General features: G+C 42.4%; 1 protein-coding gene across 1 annotated transcript in view; it reads left to right on the top strand.

Moving 5' to 3' along the window:
• Positions 1-6509: 6509 nt before the first annotated feature.
• The window catches only part of lrp1ab (low density lipoprotein receptor-related protein 1Ab), a 112733-nt gene continuing 106992 nt past the window's right edge, over positions 6510-12250 (top strand). The window contains exon 1 of the mRNA XM_080832144.1: positions 6510-6583. Coding sequence (XP_080688270.1) covers positions 6517-6583 — 67 coding nt within the window. The 5' untranslated portion in view covers positions 6510-6516. The remainder of the gene's footprint in view (positions 6584-12250) is intronic.

Genomic DNA, 12250 nt, shown 5'->3' on the forward strand with positions numbered 1-12250 from the left:
ACTTGCAATTGACGAAAGCATGTATGTAAAAGGAAGGAATTGGCACATGCTGTATCTGTATGAAGGGGATCCAAGGGTCTAGAAGAAAACTTGGAATCCCTTACAAGTAGCCAGAGGGGGTGGGGGAGTCAGGGAGAGGAGGGGGTTGGGTGTAGATCACACTGGGTGGCTGTGAACACTCTTGTTGTTTGTGCATGCCGGGAATTCCTCAGGTGTTGTCAGCATAGCATGCTTCAGTAATTATCTCTCTCCAAAAGCACACAGTGCAGCTCACCTAACCTCACTACCTGTAGCTCAGATGCACGTTCCAAAAAACTGTCTGCAGGACGATGCAAAAGGCAGTCTATAAATAGGCAGACAGATATGCAGACACTGACAGGAAACACAGAAAGGTACAAGAAATCAGTAAATCAGTTTAGTCTGTCAAACATTTTTCTTGTGAAGCCACCTTTTTTTATATAAGGCAGCAAAATGCTGGGTTTATAAGCAAGATGGGTTCCATCAGACCGGCCAGGCAGTCTGCGTGCAAAAGCAAACACAGGCCGAGAGCTCTGACAGATGATGAGCAAGGGTTAGGGACTCACAGACGTGATTTATGCAACAATCCATCTAATTTCAAGGCCGAGGGTTGGCTGGGTAATGTTGGCCCAGCATACAGTACTCGGTTCCAGTGAAGTGATGCAATCCAGCAGGACCATATGTTCTCAGCCTAGGCCCTCGCCCACCAAAGGAAATATTACAATCCCTGTGAGAACCAGTCAGTCTTTTCCCACCACAACACCGGGGCAACATTTGACTGAGCCAATTCATTACAGCCTTCTGCTCCGTTAGATTGAGTTGTGTTATTTTAGTTACAGTGTTGGTGCCTCAGCATAAAGTTCTTTTGTCGTGTCTAAAGGTGAATAGCTTTGGTTTTAGTGCCTGTACGCTTGTCTTTCATCAAACTGCTTTATCCCATAAATCAGTGCCTCTCGGTCTTGTGATTGACTTGTTTGTGACTGCCTGCAGCGCGGAGGGAACAGGTTGGTGGAGTCTGGGAAAATAGATAGGGCTTTGCTGGTGCCGTCATTCACACCCACACCCTCCACACTGTGCCTGCCGGGTCCCCTCCACTGGGTGGCTCAGGCTGGGGGATTGTGTGCAGATGTGCTTGGAGGGTGGCCAGGCACTCTGCCCTGAGAGAACATGTGGTCTGGGACTGTTTACGCTGGCAGTGCCTCAAACCAGCCCCCACACAACACACCAGCCATTCCTCGATGCAATGATGCGGCACAATTTCCCTAATCTCACAGGCTGACTATGTGTCCAAGTGTGCATCTGTTCGTTACTTTTACTGATAACAACATGAGGTAACTGTGAAGATAACCTACTTAGATAAATAATAACTACATTTTAGGTTTGTAAGTACATATAGAGCGATATGAAGGGCGGAAATAATAATTCAGCCTAAGTGTTTTATAAAACCTAAGGCTCGTATCTGAAAAGTTACTAGATTCACCTGCTTGATACAAGAGAAATAACTAGCAGTTAAATAGCAGTTTCTCTGCAATAATCACATCAGAAGCAGACCATCAGTGTTTTCATTTTTCCTCTGATTGATTCAAATGAGAGGATTAGTCTTGGTTATATCACAGTCTCTAACGAGGGGCAACAGAATGTCCTTTGTCACTAAAACAGCACATCCACTCCCCAAGGAAAAAAAACCGAACAAAAAAAAACAAAAACAATGCACCAGAAAGGCACAATGTCACAGCAACCTTGCTGGGTCGTGCATTGTTGAGCATGCATAACTGCCATTACATGTGAGGCATAAAGCTGGAAATCTCTGATTTATCACATGGCATACAAGGAGCTTTATTGCAAACCCAGGAAGGGGGTCCTGCTAAGGACATGACAAACGAAGTGATGCATTTTTGGGCGTACGAACAACCAGCCACTTCAGCTTCATTCCCCAAGGATTGTCCACATTGCAATAATTCCATCGATCTGTTTTCCCCAAAAACATTCTCTGAGCAAAAGCAATATTAATGCAGCCCCTTGGGCCATTTGTGTCCTCCTCTTGGCATCCCCAGGGCGAGACTGTCTGGCAGGATGGATCCATCCCTAATGCAACACATTTCAATGTGTACAACATGTCGAGAAACATTTCTGATAGACTCATGCACTGTGCGCTAAATCCAAACAACCTGCTCTAGAAATGTCCCATTGAAGAAGTATGAAGATACTAGTGAACACAGAGATGAGCTGTCTGAAGGGCTCTGTTTGATGTATATTTTTAGTGTCTCAGGGTGAAGAGTGAAATGTTTGCCTTCAAATCCTGAAATAATCTCAGTGCAAAAAAGGCTGAGGAAGCAGTTAATATAACTGTTCTGCTAAGGAAGAACATAGTCATTATATTTGAAATCATACCGTTTTTCTAGTAGTAGGCTTTTAGGGCCTATCCATCCAACACATACAGCTCCTCCTCTCAGCACTAGAGTTCTTGCTCTCTTGTCCTCAACCATCTCTTCAAGGCATAATTACTTGCATACTGTCATAAGTCGTCCATGATATAGCAATGTGGACATGGCATAAATAGGACATTTATGTTTCTTTTTTGCATGTAATAAGTCAGGTCAACATTAGTCAGCATTTTCAGAGACAGACAGTAAAATGCAGTGATTTTTAAAAACAATCAGCAAATCTGTGCAACAAAAAAAGATTAAGTTTATAGTGCCATCTGCAGGATTGGAGGATATTGTTTCATTAGTAATCTTTTATTTGCCTGGTGTAACTGTGCCATGAAGATAAATGCATGTATGCATAGAGAGAGAGGGAAAACATGGAAAATCCAGGGGTTAGCTGTCCTGTAAATAGATAGATTACTAGTAGAGGAAGATACAATGCAGTAGGCCTACATAAAATGACCTCACTCAGTTGCAAAAGCCAAGTGCCTCTGAGGCTAATTGGGCTGAAAAATATGTACATATGCATCACTGACTGCCTCCCGAATCTGTGAATGAGATGCAAGCAGAGTGAAAGTTTTGTGTGAATGCACGTGTATGTATTTGTGTACGAGTGTGTGTGTGTGTGTGTGTGTGTGTGTGTGTGTGTGTGTGTGTGTGTGTGTGTGTGTGTGTGTGTGTGGTGTGTGTGTGTGTGTGTGTGTGTGTATTTGTGTGTGTGTGTGTGTGTGTGCACGCATACAGAAGAGTAAAACTGATTAATTTGTAAGCACCTGTCAAAGACAAAAAAGGGATTACGTGTTCCAATCCTCTGAAAAGACCAGATACAGGAAGCGATTAGATACTGCTCCAAGTGATGAATGCTTCATTGGCCATCCAGACTGTTGGCCAGCAGAGCAGGGCGTTCCTGATTTGGTCCATGATTCCCCCTCTGGAGACCAGTGCTCAGCCCCAGCTGGCTCTGTCTGCCTCAGACTTTTCCAGAAATTCCTTCAGTGCCCTTTTTTGCATCTTTGGATGAACAATCTCCCTAACAATGTGATTTCTCCCTGTATGACAAGGTAATGACAAAATACCATTTTGCTCACACAATCCTCATCTGAAGTTGTACTGCACACACCCAAAGTACGCTCATGGAAATATGATTTCCCCAGACAGAGGATAAGTCCACTTTTTGGATTACATTTTGAATAAGGGATTTAGCAAACTTTTTAGTGTGGGAAGAATACTCATCCTGAGGCTGTCAGAGTAGCCGATAAGACCCTCCATCACAAACACTTTAGATACCATAAAACCCATGGTGAACCGGGATGCAGTGTGCCAGTCTCTTTCAGCTCCCTCTGCAACTGTTTAGTCAGGCTGGACGTCTGAGAATGGACCCAGACAGACTATGTCTGTCTAAAGACCATGGTCTATTTCTGTCATTCCTTCCCATTAGCATCGGCAAGAGACAGCCTCTGATATCTCTCTAAAAGGATATGGACAGATTCACTGTCTCTGCGCTCCAAATGTACCCCTCGAACTTCCTTTCTCACCCAAGGCTATGGCAACGGACTGCAATGGTTGTCAGTAGTGTGTTGATAACGCACACAATTTGAAAAATGGCTTTTAAGGGATGGATAGTTTTTGTAGTGAAAACTGTTTGTTGATGTCTTCAGCACCTCAGTGACGAGCAAAATAAAAACAGATTGAATTTAGTTTTGTTTGTGTTTGTTTGTGTAAGTCAAGACACTAGTACGCACATTAACAATAGTTCAAGATATTCCTAAAGACGGCGATATAGCAGATTCAGCTCTGTAATTAGCATTGCACTACTATTAAGTTGTGGACTTGTGTACTATCAACACTCTTTAAATATATGTAAAGGTTCATCATTGTTTCCATTGCAGTACCTGACACAGCCTGACACAGTCCAAGTAAACACATATCAAAGAGAGATGAGGCTGGACTCAAGACTTTGTTGGTGACGACTAGGCCTACGGATGCTTTTCATCAGTGGTAGGATGTGACTCGAGCCCTCTCTGCTGATCTGTAATTTAGTGCTCCTTTAATCTTTTAATTTAATGCAGACGTGCACCAGGTGGAAGTCAAGAGTTTCCCCTCGGTTGTGTGTGCTCTGCTGTCCACGGTCACCCTCTGCCTGGACTGCCGAAACACCTCACTCTCACACTGCTATCACCATTATCAATGCCAGCATGACCTCAGCGGGGTGGAACACATTTGGTCAGCTTGCTTTAAGGCTACCATGGTTAGGAAACTAAGGTAATTGAGGAACTCAGCATCTCCTCAATGGTGTTTGTGACATGAAGCGACCTTGTGTTCTTCCTGTGTTCTGTTCTGAAGCCTCTCATTAGTGAGGTGGATTTTCCTGGCATACTTTTTGGTTGAGTGGGGTGGGAGTTTTCTTCAAACTTTAGTAACCCTTCTACAGCAAGGACATTACTTTGATGTGAGGGAATAACAAACATCTGATGGGCTCATCATCATAGGATAGCTTAATTATCTCCTTAAATAAATGTTTTCCCCTAGAAGTATGTTCATAAAAACTCCTGCAGCAGGTAGTTGCATTATCAATAGCTATCTATAGATCCATAAACTTGTAAAAAAAAAACTTTGACAGTTGAAATAAAGATTAATTACAACTATTGTGATAATTTCTTTGAATGAACAGTATTTTTGAAGGATACAGACAGCACACACTGTGTTTAATTAAAATGTGTTTGATAAAACGATTAAAAAGCCAACAATGGACGGTGAATGTGTAGTGACATACTTTTACCACCGGGGGGAAATCTTTCTTCTTTGTTTTGTGGTAGGTTACCATGAATTGAAGTGCACAAAACGGATTGGCACTAGAGGGCATATTCCAGCGTCTGTTTTTTCTTTTCGTTCGTTAAAAAAAAAAAGTTATTAAATGTCTGATTTAATTCATTAGTTTGCACTACTTAATGTATTCCTGTATTTCTAGTATTTCTGTTAAACATAGTCTTCAAATAATTGACGTCCAAAAATGACATTTCTTGACTTGTGAATTATTTCAACATCGGTTTTATTACAGCCTAGCCTACGGTAACACCCAAGAAAGTCACCTCAGAATTCATAGTAGAGGTGACAGATTTTGAACAGTATTGCACAGTGAATGTTGCGAACGATAAAAGCCTACTTCTAATGTAAACGTTCGCTGTAAATCAGTAAACAGATTGTATAGTCTTTCTAAACAAATAAGCTTATGTACTGGGGCCTAGTAAGAATGCACGTTCATGTGCAACTGAAGTCTTGTGAGAGTGAAAATAAACGGGGGAAAATGAAACAAAAAAGGAAGATATGAGATAAGTGCCGATTACCATACAGTGGAATTGAATCAATTTTGAGCCAAGATGGCAACCCCGTGAGATAGTTTCCATCTAAGCAATAGAAGAGGGCGATAGGACAGAGAAGCCGCCAACGCGTGCGCAGAGGAGAACTGCCGCGTTGATGAAATGGGTGACGTCATATAGCAGTCTACTGTGGAGCAGCTCCAGTACACCCTTCACTCAAATTGGAACCACCAGCATCTAAGGCGGTGGGGAAGAGAAGGGATAAGCAGCGTTTGCTTTTTAATTTTTTGTTTATCCAACGGACCGTTCAGCAAACTGCTGTCAGAGACGCTTACAAGATTGCCTTTTATACTTTTGTTTTATTTTTTATTTTTCTTCATTGGAATGGTTAGGTCACCCAAGTGACTATAACAGAATTTTAAAGGCAGTTTTATTTTTATGGTAGCATGCTGGGTATGAACGCCCAACAACATTCATGACGGTGCCATAGCACAACCCGTCGCCTTTCAAGGCTTCCAAAGCCTTTTATCGAAAGAAAACATTTATGTTACTCATACTCTTGCCTGATTAGCTAACCTACCTCTGCTAGCCACTTGGAGTGGGTGCTGGAAGGCGCAAAGAAAGAAATCTGAGCACGGTCCATTTTTAGAGATTCGGATGAGGTGTTTGAATCCAGATTTTGAGTTTTATCATTTTAATCAGCGCTCTCTGCATATCAACAAGTACTGGCACATTGCATTTCAGAGATGTGGGCAATGAGATTGCTTCTCCTTGGATTTGTACTCAGTCTGGGGGTTATCGCTCCTGCAAGAGCAATTGATGGTAAGTAGCTCAACAAACATTCAATATGTAATACATAGAATGCAGCGTGTACTTTAATGTCATAAAGTGTGTACTGCATTCATTTAACACTCAACAACATCAAGTAGGACTAGCCTACCACAACAAACAAACATTTACTACAGTCTACATGAGCCATAACACACCAGACCAGCTCAGCCATAGGCTATCTTAACTGTTCCCACTGAAGCCTGATCTGTTTTGTCAGTGAGGGAAGATGAACAGGTTATAAGCAGTTTTGCTCTTTTGATATTGAGATCATTCTCTATACTACAACTTTTTTCACCCCATATCTAAACGTTCCTTACCACCTGTGTAGGCTATATGATCCCAACACTTTGCGTTGCGTCTTTCCACACATTGTTGACAATACATCTTCCGTTTGCTAACTAGCAGCAACACATCTACAGTGCATGTTGGTTTTAAATATAACAAACCAGTACGTCAAAGGGAAATGTAGGCGTAGGAATTATATATGTTTGTAGGTGGACTGAAAACGTAATGACTAACGTTGAATGTAGGCGATTTTATTGTTTGGATAGCCAGCTCTAGCACATCTTGCAGACGTGGTGATGAAACAACGTCATGCATGCACAAATCAAGGCAGCCTTTTTAGAACGAATAGTATCGTTTGCAACATTTCGACAAGATAGGCGTATTTTAGATAAATTAGGTCATGAAAAGCATAAACCAATTCCAAACGAAACGCAAAGGCCTGCATGTTTCCCATGCAATCGTGGTGACTAAAATCTTTCGCCCCTTGTTTGATCACACTGCAATCGCTGACTCTTTTGGGGGCTTGTGTTATACCTTGCACTAGTATAGGTTAATGACTCGATGTGTAAACCTGTATCTGTTTAAACTAGGATATAACATATAGGGATACGATGTGTTGCCTGGTCTCCGAATGTGGTCTTACAAATCACACAATCCGTCATGGTGAATTGCGTCTTGAATGGCTGTTTTGTCTATTTAGACTTAAATGTACGCAACATTTGCCATTTCTTTCGGGTCACTGGCTGGACAATGAAGATCTATGGTCTTTTGGAGCCATCCCTGATTCACGGGATCAGCTATTTGCATTTGAAGGCTTGCTCATGGCTCAACCGGCACCTGAAAGCGCCGGGTGTGAAAGACCCTCATCAAAATAGCCCACGTATTGTTTAATGGCCTACTCGGTAAGGCTACACAGAAGTCATCTTCTTTTTTCGATGTAGCGTTATAACGTTGCTGTCGAATGTGTCCGTTTTTGCTATTCGATACAAATTAGCAGGATTGACCATTGATTGATTTAAATTGTTACCAGCTACCTACTGCTTCACCGTGCTTCAGTGTACTACTGTTCCTGCTGACTAATGGCTGAGTGGGGTGTTCGAGGAACAGTTGCAAATAATGTCGTCTCTTCGAGATGGGGAACTGCTTGGTAGAGCCGTGAGACCATTTCCAATCCAAATAATGCATAATACTTCGGAAATTAAGTTAATGTAATTTCTCATGACAGCATTGTCAATCAAATTGGCTATCACTGGTTCAGACTCGTTTTCTATTTGGGACATCAAGTGTGCAATACCATTGTATGATATAAGAGTCTGATGTTTATGTCACATCATGACGGTATCGACTGAGCTTTGGAAAATGCACTTTGTTAGGTCACTGGGCGCCTGAGTGAAAAATACTCCAAATACTTTGTTGTTACATCTGCATAAATTATGCAATTATGCGTTTCAGGCACAGAGAAACAGTTAACAAATGGGACCTACAAAAGTTACTTTTGCTTCAGCCAACAAAAGTCTTAATGTCTGTGGCTCACAAATACATGGCAATTGTTTGACTTTTTTTTTTTTTTTTTTAAACAAATGTGCCAGAAGATTCTCTCTAATTTCTCCCTAATTTCAAGATGCCTAATGCATGTATTCTGTCATTGACATTCCAGTGGAATATCTTGTGGAATCTTCTTGTGGAATCTTCTTGTGGAATCTTGTGGAATATCTTGTGGAAAAGGAGAAGTGTGACTATTTGGTAGTAGACCAGCGACTGGTAGATGTGGATTTTAATGGCAGTAAAGTATTCACCTTTTTTGTGTATTGTAGTATAAAGTTTTTACTAAAAAGTGCAAGAACAGATACGCTAAATGTTGTCATGATTGTGGCATCATCATGACTCTTGGTTTCTCAAAAAAAAATGGATGTCAAGTGACACAATTTGATGTTTCCATGCTCAACTGGTGAGGCTTATCGGAAAGCTAGCTTTCTCTAGCCCAAGTTTCACCCTGCTAGCTAGCTAACATCAGTGCCATTTCACAGTGCTTCTTTCCTTGTTTTAATATCTTGTCCTAATAATATTTGCCAGTGTGTCAGTAAGCTGACTAGCATGCTTTCATTGGTTTTCACCTGTAGTTACTCAAACAGCGATCGTTATACATAGGCGTAGGAGATATGTGGAGAGGTAAGAATGGCAAGCGTTTCCTTAAAAAAAAAAATCCAATGTGTTTTTAAATCATTTCGTCCATCTCGAGGAGTTCTGTTGCCTGAATGCAAATCTCTGTGTCTTGCACTAATGTAGCACAGCTGTCAGCATCTGAAAACCTCTGGATGGATTTGTCCTGTTGGGAGTTGTCTCCAAAGAATGCAGTTGCCCTTTCCATACAGACATAGCATTAGTATTTGTTACAGCCCTTTGCCTGGCTACTTGGAGGAGAAAAAAAAAGTGGGGGAGGAAATAGCTGAAGTCTCTGGTGAGGAGGGGAGGCAGAGGCAGAGGCTGGGGCTCAGGTCTGAAGAGGAGTGGGCTCCTCCTCCCACCTCCTCCATCCCCAGAAGAACATCTGGCCAGTGAAAGGCCATTAATCCAGGATGTATATGTGACCACGGGGGAGGGCGGCCCTCCTTTCCCCTCCCCTCTGCACCCCTGCGTTCTTCTCCATACTGCCTATAAGAAGTTTTTCAATAAAGTAAAACCAAGACATACTTACAATCAATACTCTTGATGGTAGAATATGTTCAGTAAGACAACGATGACATTGACAGGCTTGTTAATACAAGTGGAAGGCAGTGTTTGTTTGTTGGTGTGTGTGTGTGCGCATGCTAGATTGACCTATGCCACGGATGAGCAGTGGTCAAGTGGAGGCAAGTCGATGTAAATTAAAGACGATTTGGGTTGGAGGGCGAGTTGGTCAGTCTTCGCTCTTGTGAGCCAAAACATGTGGGTGTTGTCAGGATCTCCGCTCGTGGACTGGCTGGGAGATGAATTGCATAAACAGAGGTCAGAGGCCCATACTGAAGTTATTTCGGGGCCTTCTCCTTGAGGTGGTTTTTAAAAAACAAGACAGCACTGGACAGGATGATGGAGAAATGCTTGGATGCCGATATGAGATTCAGTCATTCTCATTCTGTTAGGAGGTCTGTGTTTACTCATGACTTGACTACCACATGTAACCATAAACAGCCATTTTTTTTCTTTTGAGAAAGAGTTATTATCTTAGTATTTTCTTGCATTCCTGGATAGTTATATATATTTAACTGATGGGATTGTAGTAGATATAGTACCTCTGCAGACCAGTTTGTCTCCATGAAGGCAGGACGCAGGTCTGCTTTGTTTCACCGTGCAGTCTGCCTCTGACAAGCAGCACACTGGCTCATAACAAAGCTCTGTTTCCTCACTCCGCCACTTCTGCCAGAAATGGTCAAAACCTGCCCAGACCAGTGCTTTGTGATTTATCACAACAGAGTCCAGCTCCACAGAGAGAAATTGTTATTGCACATTCACGTTCTCTCCCTTCCTGAAAAGTTGGCCATAGCCATGTAAGGGAAGCTTTTATTTTAAGATGGACGAATGAAAGGCTAACTTTGTAAACAATTGCACAGAAACGCAGAGTAAGCCGCACACTTAGAAAAAACCTAATATTTTAAATGTATTAATTGTATCTGCTTGTCCAGCTGACCTGGACTGTGTGTTGTGGGTACAACAGAATGACCCAACAACCTGCTCATAATTTAGGATTAGTGAGGCAATCCTTTCCCACTCACAAATCATCCCATTCAATCCTCTGCACCCCACCAGCCAATTAAGAGATACCTTGAATGCCCTTAAGCAGAGACCCAGGGCTTTATAATCCCTTTATCCAAACCACGTAACATCCTGCACATCCTTGCATTGTTCATTTAGAAATATGAATCCCCAGCATAAGGCCTGCATCAAAGCAGCTAATTAAGTGTTGGTTTGTAGCTATTTTTATCCAAGTGGATGCAAAATATACATCCTTGCTTATGTAACATCTGTGATGTATGACTATTACATAACTATACATCAGATAAAGTAGTTCTAGCAACACTATCTGGTTTATTTTTGGCTGTGTATTAAGACTGGATCTAATGACGAGTTGATTTAAATATACACAATGCTGCTCCTTCTCCCTCCCCTCACAAAGGCTCGACCATTTGTCTAATGTTGATTTTGAGGAAGTGAAGAGATTGAGTTCCAGAAGGGGTTGAGATGCTGTTTATCCAACCCGACTGTCGCTGGATTGCATCTCGCTTTTGGGTTTTCATTCATAAACAGTTTCTTAAGAAGACAAAAAAATAAATACGCTGGAGGAATTCGGCCTCCACTCCACTGTCAGCACATCTCCGGTCCCTCATGACTCCAGCATCTAGCAGACAGTGCCCTCAATCAAGAGCTCCATTCAATCCAGCTGATGCCTTATAACTCTGACTACCCAGCTTGCCGTCTTTATTGTTTATCATTATACGCAGACAAATGGCAGACCCGCATGCACACGTTTACCCATTCTCACGGGGGCAAACCTCGGTCTCCAGTGAGTCGAAGCAAAGACGAAAGCCAGCTTTATGTTCAATGATTGCAGTCGCGCAGGGAATTGTCACCGTAGCCCAAGGAATAGAGACCTGTAATATCATTATGTCTCACAGCAGGAGATTACCCAACAACTGCAAAAAGACCCCCCCCCCCCCTCCTCCTCCACATGCAGTGTCAGCCTGGAGACTGCAGGCTAAAGCCAGCTTAGAGGAAATGTCTCCATGTCTCTTTAGTGCGGCCCTTCACACGTGTGGGGGTTAAGAGAGCGCGGATGAAACGATGTTTGTTGATGTTGGAAAGGCAGGAGGTGAGGCTGTGGGTGGGTTTTGGGGGGCGGGGGTGTTCCAATAATTGGTGTTTTCTGGGAGCAGCCTCTGTGTTTACATGCTGTATTGCCTCAAACACAGTCAAGCAGATTGGTGCGCACAGTCAAACAGAGATTTAGGTGGGTGTTGGCAGACAGTTGCATGTTCTAGATTCTATGAAAAGGAAAAATATCTCCCGAAATATAAACATTTTGTTAGGCAATAAGTGTGTGACATACAATATACTATACAATACACTACCTTGGCCTCAAGTCATTCAAATTTTCACATGGGAACAGGTGTGAACTTTGAAGTTAATTCACCTTTTGTCAGATCAGTTCTCTTCTGCCTACCCCCCCCCCCCCCCCCCCCTCATTATTTTGTTTTTCGTGAAGTGCAAACATGGCTGGTCAAATGTTGCGACCATTCACCATGTTTGCCTGATGTCCAGCACTAATGTGTGAGAATCGTCTTTGTGATGGTCATTTTGTGTTTTTCGCCCCCCCCTTCCTCCCTGTCTGTGAACTTTTCA

This window comes from Sprattus sprattus (assembly GCF_963457725.1).
Source record: "Sprattus sprattus genome assembly, chromosome: 2".
In the NCBI taxonomy this organism is placed as follows: Eukaryota; Metazoa; Chordata; class Actinopteri; order Clupeiformes; family Clupeidae; genus Sprattus; species Sprattus sprattus.